This window comes from Aquarana catesbeiana, linkage group LG12 (assembly GCF_042186555.1).
Source record: "Aquarana catesbeiana isolate 2022-GZ linkage group LG12, ASM4218655v1, whole genome shotgun sequence".
NCBI classification, from domain to species: Eukaryota; Metazoa; Chordata; class Amphibia; order Anura; family Ranidae; genus Aquarana; species Aquarana catesbeiana.
Window position 1 is genome coordinate 3,395,421 of NC_133335.1, and position 18,000 is coordinate 3,413,420.

The following is an 18,000-nucleotide window of genomic DNA, read 5'->3' on the forward strand; positions in this document are numbered from 1 at the left end:
CTCCTCATTGTGGGAGGGGCAGAGACACAAACTACTGCATGAAATCTCCCCATTGTGGGAGGGACAGAGACACAAACTACTGCAGGAAATCTCCCCAGTGTGGGAGGGGCAGAGACACAAACTACTGCAGGAAATCTCCCCATTGTGGGAGGGACAGAGACACAAACTACTGCAGGAAATGTGACCATTGTGGGAGGGACAGAGACACAAACTACTACATGAAATCTCCCCATTGTGGGAGGGACAGAGACACAAACTACTGCAGGAAATGTGACCATTGTGGGCGGGGCAGAGACACAAACTTCTGCAGGAAATCTCACCATTGTGGGAGGGGCAGAGACACAAACTACTGCAGGAAATTCCCCCATTGTGGGAGGGGCAGAGACACAAACTACTGCAAGAAGTCTCCCTATTGTGGGAGGGGCAGAGACACAAACTACTGCAAGAAGTCTCCCTATTGTGGGAGGGGCAGAGACACAAACTACTGCAGGGTAATCTCACCATTGTAGGAGGGGCACAGACACAAACTACTGGGGGAATGGGAGTGAAGTATGAATTCAGTGGTCCCTATCAAGGTTTCTATACATTAATTGTTGCTACTTTGGAGCTCTTTTGTTGAGTTTTTTTTTGCTCCCAGTGCTGATAATAATGATGATGAGAAGTTGCTCCTCACATTTCTGTGTGCATTGTAGAATATTTCTGTTTCAGGAAGTGAATAAAAGACCTGAAAATCATGGTGGTTACCCTTAGGTATGCGGGGAACGATGATCGGGTTACGCTCAGGTGACTGTCACACCTGAGGTCATCAAACAAGACGGGTTGCATTTCTTTTGTTGCTTTCCTGAAAACACGACATTCATACTGGATCCCTCACACCAGTCTACATACCGGAGCACAACGGAGCTCATTCTTCGAAGGTCCGGCGATGGCGTCTGCTGACCCGAGAGCTGAACTGACGTGCTCTGTCTGCGTGGAGATATTTAAAGATCCGGTCACTCTGCCGTGTGGACACAGCTTCTGCCAGGACTGTATCACACAAACGTGGGACAGCAAGGATAAGGATAAGGGCGAGTTCACCTGCCCAGAATGCAACAAGATGTACAGACATCGCCCCGAGCTGAAGAAAAGCGTCAGACTGGTCAATCTGGTGGAGTTTTTCAGGCCGACGGAGCGTCCGAAGAACGGGAACTTCTGCAGTCACTGCATCCACGTCCCGGTACCTGCTGTAAAGTCCTGTCTTCATTGTGAAGTTTCTCTGTGTGATAGCCATCTGAGGTTCCACGCCAAGTCACCGGAGCACATCCTCTCCGGCCCCTCCGCTTCTTTGGGGAACAGGAAATGCTCCGTCCACAGAAGGATCCTGGAGTATTTCTGCACAGAGGACTCTGCCTATATCTGTGTCTGCTGCAGGCTGGACGGGGAGCACCAGGGGCACCCGGTGCAGATGCTCCATGTGGTCTCTGAGAAGAAGAAGGACAAATTAAGGGAACATTTGCACAAACTGTCTCTAAAGAAAAGGGAAATGGGAAAAAGAGCCCAGGGGCTGCAAGAACGCAGGAATAAAGCCAAAGAAAAAATGGCCGGTGTAACCGAGAAAGTCACGGCTCTGTTTGGTGACATTAGGAGGCAACTGGAAGATCTGGAGAGGAGAGTGGTGTCCCAGATTACCAGCCATGATGAGGTTTTACATTCAATCTCTGATCTGATTCGGCAGTTGGAAGTAAAGAAGGACGAGCTGTCCAGGAAGATACAACGCATAGAGGAGCTATGTAATGTCACTGACCCACTGACCATCCTAAAGGAAAATGATGTGGATGGAGAGGACTTCTGTGATTTAAAGGAGAGCCAAGATGAGGGGGAGGAGGACCTGTATGCTGGTGACCTGGATGAGGGTCTCATCTCCGAAATGATACACACTGGTTTGTCTGATCTCATAACTGGAATAAAGAGAGGAATCTATGTGGAGGGCCCTGCAGACGTGCTCCTGGATGTTGCCAAAGCTGCCCGCAATGTGTATATATCCGATGACTTGAAAACCATTTCCCTATTATGTGAGGAGGTCAACCAGGAAGAGTCATCAGACAGGCTTCAGGACAGCGGTCAGGTGTTTAGCACCAAGAGTTTTTCCTTGGGGCGGCACTACTGGGAAGTGGAGACCAGTGAACTGGGAGAATGCGTCTTCGGGGTCGCTTATCCCAGTATGGACCGGGAGTCTGGACTCGGAAGTAATAACAAGTCCTGGTGTATGTGTAAGTGGCATCTCAATTCTTCTAATCACTATTTAGTGACACATAACAACATTTGTACAGATATACACCAACAGGTGTCCTGTAACAGGTTTGGTATATATCTGGACTGTGAGGCCGGGAGACTCTCGTTTTATGAGCTTTCCATTCCAATCCGACACCTCCACACCTTCACCGCCACTTTCACTGAGCCCCTCCATGCCGTGTTTAGCGTATCTAACAATGTTGACCTGTCCTCTGTCTGGATGAGGATCAGGAACTAGAAACCCTACAGAAAGCTGGGCATGAATATTGGATGGAGGCTGGATGATCTGTGGCCACCAGAAGGCACCTCCACACCTTCACTGCCACTTTCAGTGAGCTCCTCCATGCCATGTTTAGTGTATGTAACCAGGGCTTTTTTTCTCACTTCTTGTCTCCACCCTTACCCACCTCCAAGCACCACCCCTCTGTTCCACCCCTACCCACCTCCAAGCACCGTCCCTGGGCTCCACCCCTACCCACCTCCAAGCACCATCCCTCGGTTCCACCCCTACCCACCTCCAAGCACCATCCCTCGGTTCCACCCCTATCCACCTCCAAGCACCATCCCTTCGTTCCACCCCTACCCACCTCCAAGCACCATCCCTCGGTTCCACCCCTATCTACCTCCAAGCACCATCCCTTCGTTCCACCCCTACCCACCTCCAAGCATCATCCCTCGGTTCCACCCCCTACCCACCTCCAAGCACCATCCCTCGGTTCCACCCCTACCCACCTCCAAACACGATCCCTTGGTTCCATCCCTACCCACCTCCAAGCACCATCCCTCGGTTCCACCCCTACCCACCTCCAAGCACCATCCCTCGGTTCCACCCCTATCCACCTCCAAGCACCATCCCTTCGTTCCACCCCTACCCACCTCCAAGCACCATCCCTCGGTTCCACCCCTATCTACCTCCAAGCACCATCCCTTCGTTCCACCCCTACCCACCTCCAAGCATCATCCCTCGGTTCCACCCCCTACCCACCTCCAAGCACCATCCCTCGGTTCCACCCCTACCCACCTCCAAACACGATCCCTTGGTTCCATCCCTACCCACCTCCAAGCACCATCCCTCGGTTCCACCCCTACCCACCTCCAAGTACCATCCCTTGGTTCCACCCCTACCCACCTCCAAGCACCATCCCTCGGTTCCACCCCTATCTACCTCCAAGCACCATCCCTTCGTTCCACCCCTACCCACCTCCAAGCATCATCCCTCGGTTCCACCCCCTACCCACCTCCAAGCACCATCCCTCGGTTCCACCCCTACCCACCTCCAAACACGATCCCTTGGTTCCATCCCTACCCACCTCCAAGCACCATCCCTCGGTTCCACCCCTACCCACCTCCAAGCACCATCCCTCGGTTCCACCCCTATCCACCTCCAAGCACCATCCCTTCGTTCCACCCCTACCCACCTCCAAGCACCATCCCTCGGTTCCACCCCTATCTACCTCCAAGCACCATCCCTTCGTTCCACCCCTACCCACCTCCAAGCATCATCCCTCGGTTCCACCCCCTACCCACCTCCAAGCACCATCCCTCGGTTCCACCCCTACCCACCTCCAAACACGATCCCTTGGTTCCATCCCTACCCACCTCCAAGCACCATCCCTCGGTTCCACCCCTACCCACCTCCAAGTACCATCCCTTGGTTCCACCCCTACCCACCTCCAAGCACCATCCCTTGGTTCCACCCCTACCCACCTCCAAGCACTATCACTTGGTTCCACCCCCTACCCATCTCCAAGCACCATCCCTTGGTTTCACCCCCTGACCACCTCCAAGCACCATCTCTTGGTTCCACCCCCTACCCACCTCCCACTACCACTCCTTTTAGAGAATACAGAACCAAGTATTATTTTGTGGTGATAAGTAATTTGTATGGATTTGTTTAGCGATAACAAGAAAAGCAGCCAAGTAGATCCACTGCAGCCAGCAACAATAGACCCCCCCCCCCACGTGCAACAATGGACCCCAACAACAATAGACCCCAGCAGCAAGAACAGATTTCTCAGCATTAGCCTAGCATCAATAGACTCTCCAGCAGCCAGAAACAATAGACCAATCCCCCAACAGTACATCCCTTCCAGCAACAAATGCCTCTCCCCCCCCCCCAGCATCATAAACCCAACCAAAAACAATAGTTCCCCCAACAGCAACAATACACCTCCCCAGCAACAATAGACAGCAACAATTGACCCCCCCACAGCAACAATAGATCCCCAACAGCAACAATAATAGACCCCCCAGCAACAATAGACTATTATGCAAAACAGATCCCCTACAGAAACAATAGATCCCCCAGCAGCCAGCATCAATAGACCCTCCAGCACAACCCAGTTCCCCTTGCCATTCCATACATTCAGTGCTGGTGGTGCTGGAATTGCGTTCCCCCACGTTCTCTCAGAAAAGAAGCCCTTTATATAAAGATAATGATCTGTCCTCCATCTGGATAAAGATCAGATACTAGGAGCTCTGCAGAAACCTGGGCATGGACAATGGATGGAGCTTGCATGATCTGTCCGGAGCAGAAGACATCTCCACACCTTCACTGCCACTTTCACCGAGCCCATCTGTGCAGGCTTTATTCTATCTATTAATGGTGATCTGTGTTCCACCTGGACAAAGATCGGGAACTAGGAACTCTACAGAAAGCTGGCCATGGACAATGGATGGAGCTTGCATGATCTGTCCGGAGCAGAAGACATCTCCACACCTTCACTGCCACTTTCACCGAGCTCCTCCATGCTATGTTTAGTGTATGTAACAATGATGATCTGTCCTCCATCTGGATAAAGATCAGATACTAGGAACTCTACAGAAAGCTGGGCATGGACAATGGATGGAGCTTGCATGATCTGTCCGGAGCAGAAGACATCTCCACACCTTCACTGTCACTTTCACCGAGCCCATCCGTGCAGGCTTTATTCTATCTATTAATGGTGATCTGTGTTCCATCTGGATAAAGATCAGATACTAGGAGCTCCAAAGAAAGCCGGGCATTAACAACAGATTAGACATGTGCAATTCGTTTTGTTCCAAATTAGTTTTTCGACGAAATTCGACAAACTCGTTAATCGGGAAATATTAGAATTAAGGAAAATCCGTTTAACAAATTTTTCCGGAAATTCGGACATTCGAAAATCTAAAAATCGAAAATCCGGAGATTGGAAAATTCAGTAATACAAAAATAAGAACGAAAATCTGAAAACCCAAAAATTTGAAAATCTAAAATAATAACTAACTAACTAATAATAACTATTACCAACTATTACATTCTAGGTATTGGAATTTCCTTTCAAATTTGGCTGTTAGTGAAACGTAACGAATACGAATTTATCCAAAGTTACGAATTATCCGAAATAACGAATGCCGCAGCTAAACGAATGGAACGTAATGAATTAATAAAAATAAATAATAATAATAATAATAATAAAAATGTTTTATTATTTTTATTTATTATTATTAATTTGTTACATTCCATTCCTTTAGATCCGGCATTCGTTATTTCGGATATTTCGTAACTTTGGATAAATTCGTATTCGTTACGTTTCACTAACAGCCAAATTTGAAAGGAAATTCCAATACCTAGAATTTAATAGTTATTGCTAGTTAGTTATTATTTTGTATTTTCGAATTTTTGGATTTTCGTTCTTATTTTTGGATTTTCGAATTTCTGAATTTTTAAATTTCCGAGTTTTTGGATCCCGAATTTCCGGATTTATGATTTTTTTAATGATCATAACGGATGACATGAAAAAAACAAATGAAATGAAAACGAACAATTTTTTTGGCAGTGCAGGTGTCTACAACAGATGGAGGTTGGATGATGTGTGAGGACCAGAGGACACCTCCACACCTTCACCTCCACTTTCACCGAGCCCCTCCATGCCAAGCTGAGTGTATCTAATAATGGTTGTCTGTCCTCCATCCGGATAAAGATTTGGAATTTGGAACTCTACGGAAAGCTGGGAAGTGAGATGGTCCTTATCTGATCTGTGGCCACCAGAAGGCATATCCACACAACTGGTTGGAAATCTTTGATGGCAGTCTTTGTTCACTCCATGGACCTATTTTTTTTTTTAGACAGGCCCAATGCCCATCTCTGACACTGTGGTCAAAGACCTCTCCCTGCAAATCTCCCTGTCCTCCGATATCTTCATCCTCGGTGATGTCACCGATCTTCTCTGGTTGACTCAACAGACTTTGAGAACCGTTCTGGGTGACAGTCACAAGAGAAAGCTGGAATTTCGTTTTTCATTTCTTTAGTTTTTTTTTTTTTTGTTTGTTTAATAAATAACTTTTTGTTGGGCAACCAGTTGTATTACCTATAGTTTCTTTTTATGTTTCTTTTTTCACTAGAATAATAAAATTCCAGTTGATAAGGAAGTAATCATCTTATAAAAACAATAGTCATAGTCATTTGCCTAGTGAAAGCGTCTGCGCATTTGTTCTGTGCGAAAAAAAAACAAAAAAAACAAACAAATGTTATTTGGCTATTTCCTATGCTGGTCGAATATTTTTCATTGATTTAAAATTGAAAACAACATATTTGGCCACTAGATGGCACTAAGCCTCACAGGACATTTATTTTTGCCCCATTCGTGCAGAATGCATGTATATGCACTTTCACGGCGTGAATGGTTATGCAATGTTTCAAATAAATCACCCCCCATAGAGTGGAAAGGAGGCTCCCTTAAAACCCAACTCCACCCAAAAATTATTTTAACACATCCTGCCCGATGTAAAGCTGAGTCGTCCCCCATCCCCCCCACCAACCAGGTCCCAAGCTGACTCCATTTCCTCTTGCAGGGGAACCAGTGCTGCTTGTTAACCCCTTCGCTTCCATTAGTCTGACCTCACCTCTCTTCAGGACCCTAAGAGGACCCCTCTGCCAGGCAGCCAATGGGAATGTAATTGTTCACGTCACTCAGGCAGTGATGTGGACACCTGGAAGACGGACTGGGCGCTGGATGATCACATGACCTCCGGTTTCAGGTAAGTGAAAATGGGGAAATGGGGTTTAGAGAGTTTTTGGTTTTTGTTAACCCAATGATATCATAGAGGGGGGAGGGGAGGCAGTGCTGGGAGGGAGTTACATTTATTCTAGAGTTAGGGTTGGGGTTAGTCTTAGGGTAATCCTAACCCTAAGGGGATACATTTATTCTGGAGTTAGAGTTGGGGTAACCCTAACCCTAGCCTAAGGCTACCCCTAACTCTAATCCTAACCCTAAAGGGCTACATTTATTCTTGAGTTAGGGTAAGCCTAACCTTAGCCCGAGGCTGACCCCAACCCTGAGGGGTTACATTTATTGTAGAGTTAACCCTAACCCTAGTCTAAGGCTAATCCTAATCCTAACAGGTTACATTTATTCTAGGGTTAGGGGTAAGTCTTAGGGTAACCCTAACCCATGTCTAAGGCTACCCCCAAACTCTAAGGGGTTACATTTATTCTGGAGTTAGGGTATCTCCTAGCCTAAGGATAACTCTAATCCTAACCCTAGACTGAGGCTGACCTCAACCCTGAGGGGTTACATTTAGAGTTAGAGTAACCCTAATCCTAGCCTAAGGCTACCCTTAACTCTAATCCTAACCCTAAGGAGATACATTTATTCTGAAGTTAGGGTAACTCTAATCCTAGACTGAGGTTGACCCCTACCCTGAGGGGTTACATTTATTCTAGGGTTAAGGGTAAGTCTTAGGGTAACCCTAACCCATGTCTAAGGCTACCCCTAAACCTAAGGGGTAACATTTATTCTGGAGTTAGGGTATCTCCTAGCCTAAGGATAACTCTAATCCTAACCCTAACCCTAGACTGAGGCTGACTCCAAACCTGAGGGGTTACATTTAGAGTTAGGGTAACCCTAATCCTAGCCTAAGGCTAACTCTAATCCTAACCCTAAGGGGATACATTTAGTCTAAAGTTAGGGTTAGTCTTAGGGTAACTCTCACCCTAGTCTAAGGCTAACCCTAACCCTAAAGGGCTACATTTATTCTTGAGTTAGGGTAACCCTAACCTTAGCCCGAGGCTGACCCCAACCCTGAGGGGTTACATTTATTGTAGAGTTAATCCTAACCCTAGTCTAAGGCTAATCCTAATCCTAACCCTAAGGGGTTACATTTATTCTAGGGTCAGGGGTAAGTCTTAGGGTAACCCTAACCCATGTCTAAGGCTAACCCTAACCCTAAGGGGTAACATTTATCCTGGAGTTAGGGTATCTCCTAGCCTAAGGATAACTCTAATCCTAACCCTAACCCTAGACTGAGGCTACCCCTAATCCTAACCCTAAAGGGTTACATTTATTCTGGAGTTAGAGTTGGGGTAACCCTAACCCTAGCCTAAGGCTACCCCTAACTAATCCTAACCCTAAAGGGCAACATTTATTCTTGAGTTAGAGTTGGGGGTAACACTAACCCTAGCCTAAGGCTACCCCTAACCCCAACCCTAACCCTAAAGGGCTACATTTATTCTTGAGTTAGGGTAAGCCTAACCTTAGCCCGAGGCTGACCCCAACCCTGAGGGGTTACATATATTGTAGAGTTAATCCTAACCCTAGTCTAAGGCTAATCCTAATCCTAACCCTAAGGGGTTACATTTATTCTAGGGTCAGGGGTAAGTCTTAGGGTAACCCTAACCCATGTCTAAGGCTACCCCCAAACTCTAAGGGGTTACATTTATTCTGGAGTTAGGGTATCTCCTAGCCTAAGCATAACTCTAATCCTAACCCTAGACTGAGGCTGACCTCAACCCTGAGGGGTTACATTTAGAGTTAGAGTAACCCTAATCCTAGCCTAAGGCTACCCTTAACTCTAATCCTAACCCTAAGGAGATACATTTATTCTGAAGTTAGGGTAACTCTAATCCTAGACTGAGGTTGACCCCTACCCTGAGGGGTTACATTTATTCTAGGGTTAAGGGTAAGTCTTAGGGTAACCCTAACCCATGTCTAAGGCTACCCCTAAACCTAAGGGGTAACATTTATTCTGGAGTTAGGGTATCTCCTAGCCTAAGGATAACTCTAATCCTAACCCTAACCCTAGACTGAGGCTGACCTCAACCCTGAGGGGTTACATTTAGAGTTAGGGTAACCCTAATCCTAGCCTAAGGCTAACTCTAATCCTAACCTTAAGGGGATACATTTAGTCTAAAGTTAGGGTTAGGGTTGGGGTTAGTCTTAGGGTAACTCTCACCCTAGTCTAAGGCTAACCCTAACCCTAAAGGGCTACATTTATTCTTGAGTTAGGGTAACCCTAACCTTAGCCCGAGGCTGACCCCAACCCTGAGGGGTTACATTTATTGTAGAGTTAATCCTAACCCTAGTCTAAGGCTAATCCTAATCCTAACCCTAAGGGGTTACATTTATTCTAGGGTCAGGGGTAAGTCTTAGGGTAACCCTAACCCATGTCTAAGGCTAACCCTAACCCTAAGGGGTTATATTTATTCTGGAGTTAGGGTATCTCCTAGCCTAAGGATAACTCTAATCCTAACCCTAACCCTAGACTGAGGCTACCCCTAATCCTAACCCTAAGGGGATACATTTATTCTGAAGTTAGGGTAACCGTAACCCTAATCCTAGCCTAAGGCTAACCTCAACCCTAATCCTAAGGGGCTTACATTTATTCTGGAATTGTGCTTTTTTTAAATGACCCCTCAATAGCTGATACCTGCAATACACAATTTTGCCACTGGATGTCCTCGTATCACCACACAGCATCTTCATAGCATCATACAAATCCATCCCGCCACTCAGAGGCATCTTGTATAATTCCTTGCCATGAGTTTGAAAATGATCCTTCCTTGTGGTTAACAAATCATACTTATGTTTATTTTATCTCTTATAACAGCCTTGATGGTGATGGATAGTTTGATGTCACCAGGAGTGGAGTGGGGGGTGGGGGGAGGGGGGGATGAATGATGAGTGAAGTGCTTCTCTGGCTAAATATTTAATAAAATCCTAATAACTAGAGAGGCTCTCAGTCTGGGGGGGTCGTCCTGCTGCTCTGACCACAGACATTCTTCCATAGGCAATTCTGCTTTTCAGGGAATTGGGCTTGTGGGAATACGGAGTCATTTATGTTCTACAAAGCAATGGAACAATAGACAGAAACCTTTGTTCCAGTCCCAGACATGGTGGAGAAAGATTAGAACCTCCATCGTTTTTATTTTTTTTTTTTATAACTGTTGGCATCTCCCTCACTCCACACCATCATCGGTGTCACCGAAACAGGAAATGAGGGAAATCCTCCCCAACGTGGACACCGACAGCAATACAATCCTGGGGGGATCCAGCCATTCCCCCCACCATCCTTCATTAAAAGAAAAGGGTTTGGCTGGAATTAGTCTTGTCCAACCTGCAGCCCCAAACTTAATCATTTTTCTGATCAAAACTGATACTTGTATAAATATCACCATAAAGGGTAAAAAATAGCAAATAAAAACAAAATGCAATCTAGCAATAATACAATCGTGACAAAAGTCGTATTGTAATTGAATATTATTAAAAATTCCCCTTTCAATCTGTCATTTTCTGTAAAATGCAATATGGCCACCAGGAGGCGCTCTGTACACAGTAGGTATACAGAACTCCGCCCCCCCCAGATATGAAATATGACCACCAGGAGGCGCTCTGTACATAGATGATATACAGACCCCCCTCCCCCAGATATGAAATATGACCACCTGGAGGCGCTCTGTACATAGATGATATACAGACCCCCCTCCCCCAGATATGAAATATGACCACCAGGAGGCGCTCTGTACATAGATGATATACAGACCCCCCTCCCCCAGATATGAAATATGACCACCAGGAGGCGCTCTGTACATAGATGATATACAGACCCCCACCCCCTCCCCCAAATATGAAATATGACCACCAGGAGGCGCTCTGTACATAGATGATATACAGACCCCCCCTCCCCCAGATATGAAATATGACCACCAGGAGGCGCTCTGTACATAGATGATATACAGACCCCCCCTCCCCCAGATATGAAATATGACCACCTGGAGGCGCTCTGTACATAGATGATATACAGACCCCCCCTCCCCCAGATATGAAATATGACCACCAGGAGGCGCTCTGTACATAGATGATATACAGACCCCCCCTCCCCCAGATATGAAATATGACCACCTGGAGGCGCTCTGTACATAGATGATATACAGACCCCCCCTCCCCCAGATATGAAATATGACCACCTGGAGGCGCTCTGTACATAGATGATATACAGACCCCCCCTCCCCCAGATATGAAATATGACCACCTGGAGGCGCTCTGTACATAGATGATATACAGACCCCCCCTCCCCCAGATATGAAATATGACCACCAGGAGGCGCTCTGTACATAGATGATATACAGACCCCCCCTCCCCCAGATATGAAATATGACCACCTGGAGGCGCTCTGTACATAGATGATATACAGACCCCCCCTCCCCCAGATATGAAATATGACCACCTGGAGGCGCTCTGTACATAGATGATATACAGACCCCCCCTCCCCCAGATATGAAATATGACCACCTGGAGGCGCTCTGTACACAGATAGTAAACAGAACACACCCCCGGAAATGCAATATGGCCACCTGGAGGCGCTCTGTACACAGATGGTATACAGAACCCCGCCCCCCCAGAAATGTCATTTCCTGCTTGTGTGATTGGCTCACTGATTTTCCCAGTCCCAAGTCTGCACTAAGATACAAGTCAGATTTTGGGCATCCCCTGCAACACAAATGTCATTATTGTTGGGATACTCCCAAAGGAAAAATCACATCTAAAGGGATGCAGACCCTGTGACATTCCTCATTGGAACCCTGCAGGTGCAGCAGCTGATTGATAATTATAAAGTCACTCCCATTCCCATTTACTCTACACGTGGACACAGAGAAACAAACAGCGATTTCCTCAGAATAATAAAAAGGGGAGGAAACTGCAAACAGGTTGTTACAATCCCTGCAATGTACAGAGACCACCCAGAGGGGGGAGGGGGATTTTCTCAGAAAAAGTGGAGTTCCTCTTTAAACATGGTTTGGTTGGAAGTAAATGGGAAATGATACAATGAATAATTATTTTTCCATTTTGTTGGTTGGACCGGATGGATTTGTGTCTTTTTTAAACCAGAATAACTATGTAACGGTAGATAAATCCAGTGCTGAAGATCTATGAGAAATGATACAAAGAATTGTTTGGCCATAACTAAATCAAAAACAATAAATAACAAAAAAAAAGCACTTGTACTTATGTTTTACCGTTTAAAATGTTTATTACAATAGGAGGGTGTCCAAAAAACATTCTCACAAAATCCGTACGGCTTATTGACGTCGGGGGATATGTGCAGACCCCGATCACTGGATACAAGGTACAAAGGCTTCATCAGGACTGGGACATCGATAATAAGCAAACAAGCCAATGTGTTTACAGGGCAGAAGGCTCTTCCTCAGAGCTTCAAGCATTCAAAACCTTGTATCCAGTGCCACCTACTGGGGTCTGTGCAGGGCCATAGATATGGGATACCACCACGGCCGGCCAGCAGTGGGGGAGGGGGGCCCAGGCCGTAGGGTGAATTGGATGTGGACAGGGAGGGTGATCGGTGTGGCGGGGCAATTACTGGAACCAATCCCCCCCCCGTATGGCTCTCTCTGCAGCAGCTAAAAGCCGGCCTTCTCTCCTCTCCCTCCTGTTGGCTTTCAGCTGCTGCAGAGAGAGCCATACAACAGATCAGTTCAGTAATTGCCCCCCCCACCCCCACCACGCTGATCACACTTCTCTATGCACCATACGTTTCGCCCTGCTGCCCAGGCCCCCATTATGTGCCCCTCCCCCCCTCCTCAGCAGCGCTCTTCTTCCCGCCCACAGCTGCAAGCACACAATAGGATCCTTCGAGTTGGAAAGTGGGGAAAGGGTCCCCTTCTTTTCCTGACTGAGCACAATGAATGATCGGCACTGATCATCACCGTGTTCAATCATAACTGAAGTATTGTCTGTATGGGGCCCCGTAGTTTCTTTTTTTTTTTTTTTTTTAATTCTTTAATTTACCACTTCCCTACCACTGTATAGTCATATGACGCCCGCAGGAACCCTTCGTCCCTCCGGGCGGGCGTCATATGACGTCCTGGGATTCCCTGCATTGTGGAGAGCCGCATCACTTGGGACCCGATGTGCGTGCCCAGCGGCCCACTGCTGGCTGACGCATTTCGAAGGTTTACCTTCTGAGTAAGAAGGTAAACCTTTGAAACGCGTCAGAAGCAGCGGTTCGCACGTCCTCTCTTCAGGGCCTGGAGACTGCTACCAGTGGACAGACTGTTACAAGTCAAAGACTTTTAATAAGCGTGATTTTCTTTCTACCTTTGTGAGTAGTTTTTGATTATGTTTTTTCTGAATAAATGTATCAAAGGATAATGCACAAGGCTGGTGCGCCTTCTCTTTTCTGTTTTTCCAGCGCAATTCTGCCCTGTTAGCACTTCAGCTGGGGACCCCACATCATCCACCCCGGCTAACTGTTGGGGAGTGACCGCCACCTTCTCACCATGGGTCCCTGGAACTGCCGCAGGTGTGGGGCAGAGGTCTTGGACCCTTTGTCCGGTTGCCAGCGCTTCAGCTGTTGGAGTCTCCACAGATTCTGTTGTTGGCGCTGGGCAGAGCTCAGTAAAGTTTGGCCCTGATACCAGCTCTTCTGCTGGAGGCTCATCAGGTTGATCTTCCTAAGCAGGGAAGTCTATCAAATCCCCTGTCTCTTTAACTGGTGTCTGGGGATTGAGGTTCACCATCTCCTGTCCGTGGAACTCAGAAGATGCTATCGGTGCTGGGCAGAGGTTAGCAGAGCTCTGACCCGTTGTCAGCACTTCAGCTTTGGGGAATCTCTAGATTTTCCACTGCCGATTCTCTAGAATGCTGCTGGACAGGCACATTCCTCCATCCAACCTCGTCTTGTGCAGAAACAGGTTCATCAAGGTCAGTCCGCAGTTGCTGCATCCGCCATAAGACCTCCCTGTCCAAAGCTGCGGGGGCAGGTGGGTAAAGCACACTGTTACTATGCCACCTCTTCAGCCAGGATTTCAGAGCTGTCTGATGGTACTTCCTGATAGTCCCAGGCAAAGGGAGGCCAGCCCTGGCACTGAGCAGAGTCTAGCAGCCGCCTGTAGGCGATCTCTAGCTCCCATTCCCGATCAGCCAGAAACTCAAAATCTTCCAGTGCCCAGTGCACTTCTGAAACTTTCAGTAGCCCTTCTCCATGATTTTGTCCAACCGCCACTCCAAATCACTCCCAAAGTTAGGGTCCCCTGTCAGCTTCACATACAGTCCCAGGCCGCCGTAGCCAAAGCCTTCCGTTGGGACTCCGTCACACTTCCATGAAGGAATTAAGAGTGAGGTATAAGCTTGAGGGGTTAATCCAATCAGAGGACCCCAAGAAAGGAAGAAGCTCTAACCAATCTCCTGTCAGGCTGAAGCCGGAAAGCCCTGTCAGAGATACCCGGTATAAAGTCTGGGTGGCCGATAATAGGCGTTACTGGAGAGGGAAAACTGTCCGTCTCTGCTATCCTATAGTATCTGCGGAGCTTGTGTAAGATGGGTTCAATTAATGGGTGTGGAGAGGAAAATCGTGAGCAACTGAACCCACTCCAGGGCAGGGCCCACCAGGAGAGTCGGCACTATTTCCTGCTCTAAGGAGACCCATAATTTATGAGTTAGGTGTCTGCACCAATCTACTACACTATTCATGTGAATCGCTGTGCAATATAGAGCTGGGTCGGGGAGTCCAACCCCTCCTCTGAGCTTTGGTCGCTGTAAAAGGGATCTCCTGAGCCGCGAAGGTTTGCCCTGCCAGATGTAGTTAATAAAAGTCGTTCGGAGCTGAGGAATCCTAACTGGTAATGCTTGTAAGAGGTAGAGCAGCCTCGGCATAATGTTCATCTTTAAAACATTGCATCTGCCAAACCAAGAAATCGCCATGTTCTTCCATCTGTCTAAATCTGTAGAAAAAAATGTTCAGAAGGGGCTGGAAGTTGAGTTGGTAAATGAGGTGAAGGTTGGAGGGGATCTTAGTGTCTAGGTATTGGATAGCTTGAGGAGCCCATCGGAAGGGGAAGTTGCCACTAAGGCGATCGAGAGAGCTAAGAGTAAGAGAAACGTTGAGCGCTTCCGACTTTTGCAAATAGACTTTAAAATCTGACAGGGCACTATAATCGCGTATTGCTGATGAGAGGACCGGTAAAGAGATATGCGGTTCTGATATGTAAAACAGTAGGTCGTCCGCATAAGCGGCAGCTTTATGGTGGTATGTGCTGGTTTCGAGTCTTCTAATGTCAGGGTTGAGCCTAATATGTTGCAACAGGGGTTCCAAAGAAATTATGAAGAGGAGCGGGGAAAGCGGGCACCCTTGTCTCGTGCCATTACTTATTGCGAAGGAGTTGGAAGCTATTCCATTTATCTTGACCTTTGCTGTAGGGGTTGAGTATATGGCAGAAATCCAAGATAGGATGGTTTTCAGCATCCCAATATGTTGCAAGGTGACCAAAAGGAATGTCCTTCTCCCACTGACCATTAATATAAGGGGTCCTTCTCCCACTGACCATTAATATAAGAGGTCCTTCTCCCACTGACCATTAATATAAGAGGTCCTTCTCCCATTGACCATTAATATAAGAGGTCCTTCTCCCACTGACCATTAATATAAGAGGTCCTTCTCCCACCGACCATTAATATAAGGGGTCCTTCTCCCACCGACCATTAATATAAGAGGTCCTTCTCCCACCGACCATTAATATAAGAGGTCCTTCACCCACCGACCATTAATATAAGAGGTCCTTCTTCCACTGACCATTAATATAAGAGGTCCTTCTTCCACTGACCATTAATATAAGAGGTCCTTCTTCCACTGACCATTAATATAAGGGGTCCTTCTTCCACTGACCATTAATATAAGAGGTCCTTCTTCCACTGACCATTAATATAAGAGGTCCTTCTCCCACTGACCATTAATATAAGAGGTCCTTCTCCCATTGACCATTAATATAAGAGGTCCTTCTCCCACTGACTATTAATATAAGAGGTCCTTCTTCCACTGACCATTAATATAAGGGGTCCTTCTCCCACTGACCATTAATATAAGAGGTCCTTCTTCCACTGACCATTAATATAAGGTGTCCTTCTCCCACTGACCATTAATATGAAGTTCTTCTCCTACAGACCATTAGTATAAGGGGTCTTTCTCCCACTTGCCAATAATATGAGGGGTCCTTCTTCCACTGACCAATAATACTTATACATATGGGGAGCAGGGGCACTCAGGGATTAAGCGCCAAAGGGGCACCTGGAGCACCTCAATATGGCCTAAATATACTGGTCAGAACGCCTTAGGAGCCCCCCTCCAATCCCACAAGCTAGTCATGAACCCTAGTGAGAGAGAGCGTAATGATATGATTGCTCTATTACTTAGCCTCTAGCAGGTCAAGTCTGCAGGTCATGCGGGAAACAAGTGGGTAGAGGACCCCCCAGGGAACGCCCTAGGTGGTGCTCCAACCTCTGTTTGTTCTGAAAGGCCCAGCTGGAAGGCCCCATGGTTTCTAACAGCAGCCCCGGGTTTGCGTATCCCTTGATGTCTATAGCTGTAGATGAGTATACTTTTGACACCTTTCTATTTTAATAAACCTTTTTTTAAGGTAACGCACAAGGCTTTGCACCTCCTTTTTGTTATTTATCGCTCATCATAGAGATTTCCCCCCCCCTCAGAAGAGGGCAGCATACTGGAGGCTTCCCATCATTGGAGTGGATTATTTCTATGACCCCGGGCCGTGTGGCGGAAGATTTCTACTATGACACCGGCAGCGCTGATATGACTTTTTTCTTCTATTTATAAGTAAATCCAATGTATGAGAAATGATACAATGAAGTGTTTGGATGTAGTTCACAGTTTGTCAGCCAGAGTTCCATGGAATCCTCAGGTTCCATCAGAGGTCACTGGGGGATCATTAACCAATGAAGAGCTTCTATCTCCCAATAGTCACTGATATCAATTGTCGTTTTAGCTGTTTGTAAGGGAGGCAGTTTTCCCCATTGGCCATTATTATAAGGGGTCCTTTTCCCACTGACCATTGTTATAAGGGATCCCTCTCCTGTTGACCATTAATATAAGGGGTCCTTCTTCCACTGACCATTAATATAAGGGGGCCTTCTCCCAATGACCATTATTATAAGGGGTCCTTCTAGTGACCATAAATATAAAGGTCCTACTCTCACTGACCATTAATATAAGGGGTCCTTCTCCCACTGATCATTATTATAAGGGGTCCTGCTCCTATTGACCATTAATATAAGGGGTCCTTCTCCCACTGACCATTAATATAAGGGGTCCTTCTCTCACTGACCATTAATATAAGGGTCCTTCTCTTACTGGCCATTATTATAAGAGGTCCTTCTCCCACTGATCATTATTATAAGGGGTCATTCTCCTACCGACCATTAATATAAGGGGTCCTTCTTCTGCCAACCATTAATATAAGGGGTCCTTCTTCCACTGACTAATAATATAAGGGGTCTTTCTCCCAATGACCAATAATATAAGGGGTCCTTTTCCCACTGACCATTATTATAAGGGGTCCTTCTCACATTGGCCATCAAGATATTGGACCACTACATTGACTACCAATATAAGAAGGTACTTTTCCGCTGACCACCAATATAAGGGTCACTTCAGTTTTTCTTTTGTAGCTATTATTATTATTTT

General features: G+C 46.7%; 1 protein-coding gene across 1 annotated transcript; it reads left to right on the plus strand.

Moving 5' to 3' along the window:
* Window positions 1-849: 849 nt before the first annotated feature.
* LOC141113820 (E3 ubiquitin/ISG15 ligase TRIM25-like) lies at window positions 850-2,519 on the plus strand. The gene has a single exon (XM_073607132.1). The coding sequence runs from the start codon at window positions 926-928 to the stop codon at window positions 2,507-2,509; it is 1,584 nt and encodes a 527-aa protein (XP_073463233.1). The 5' UTR covers window positions 850-925; the 3' UTR covers window positions 2,510-2,519.
* Window positions 2,520-18,000: the final 15,481 nt, after the last annotated feature.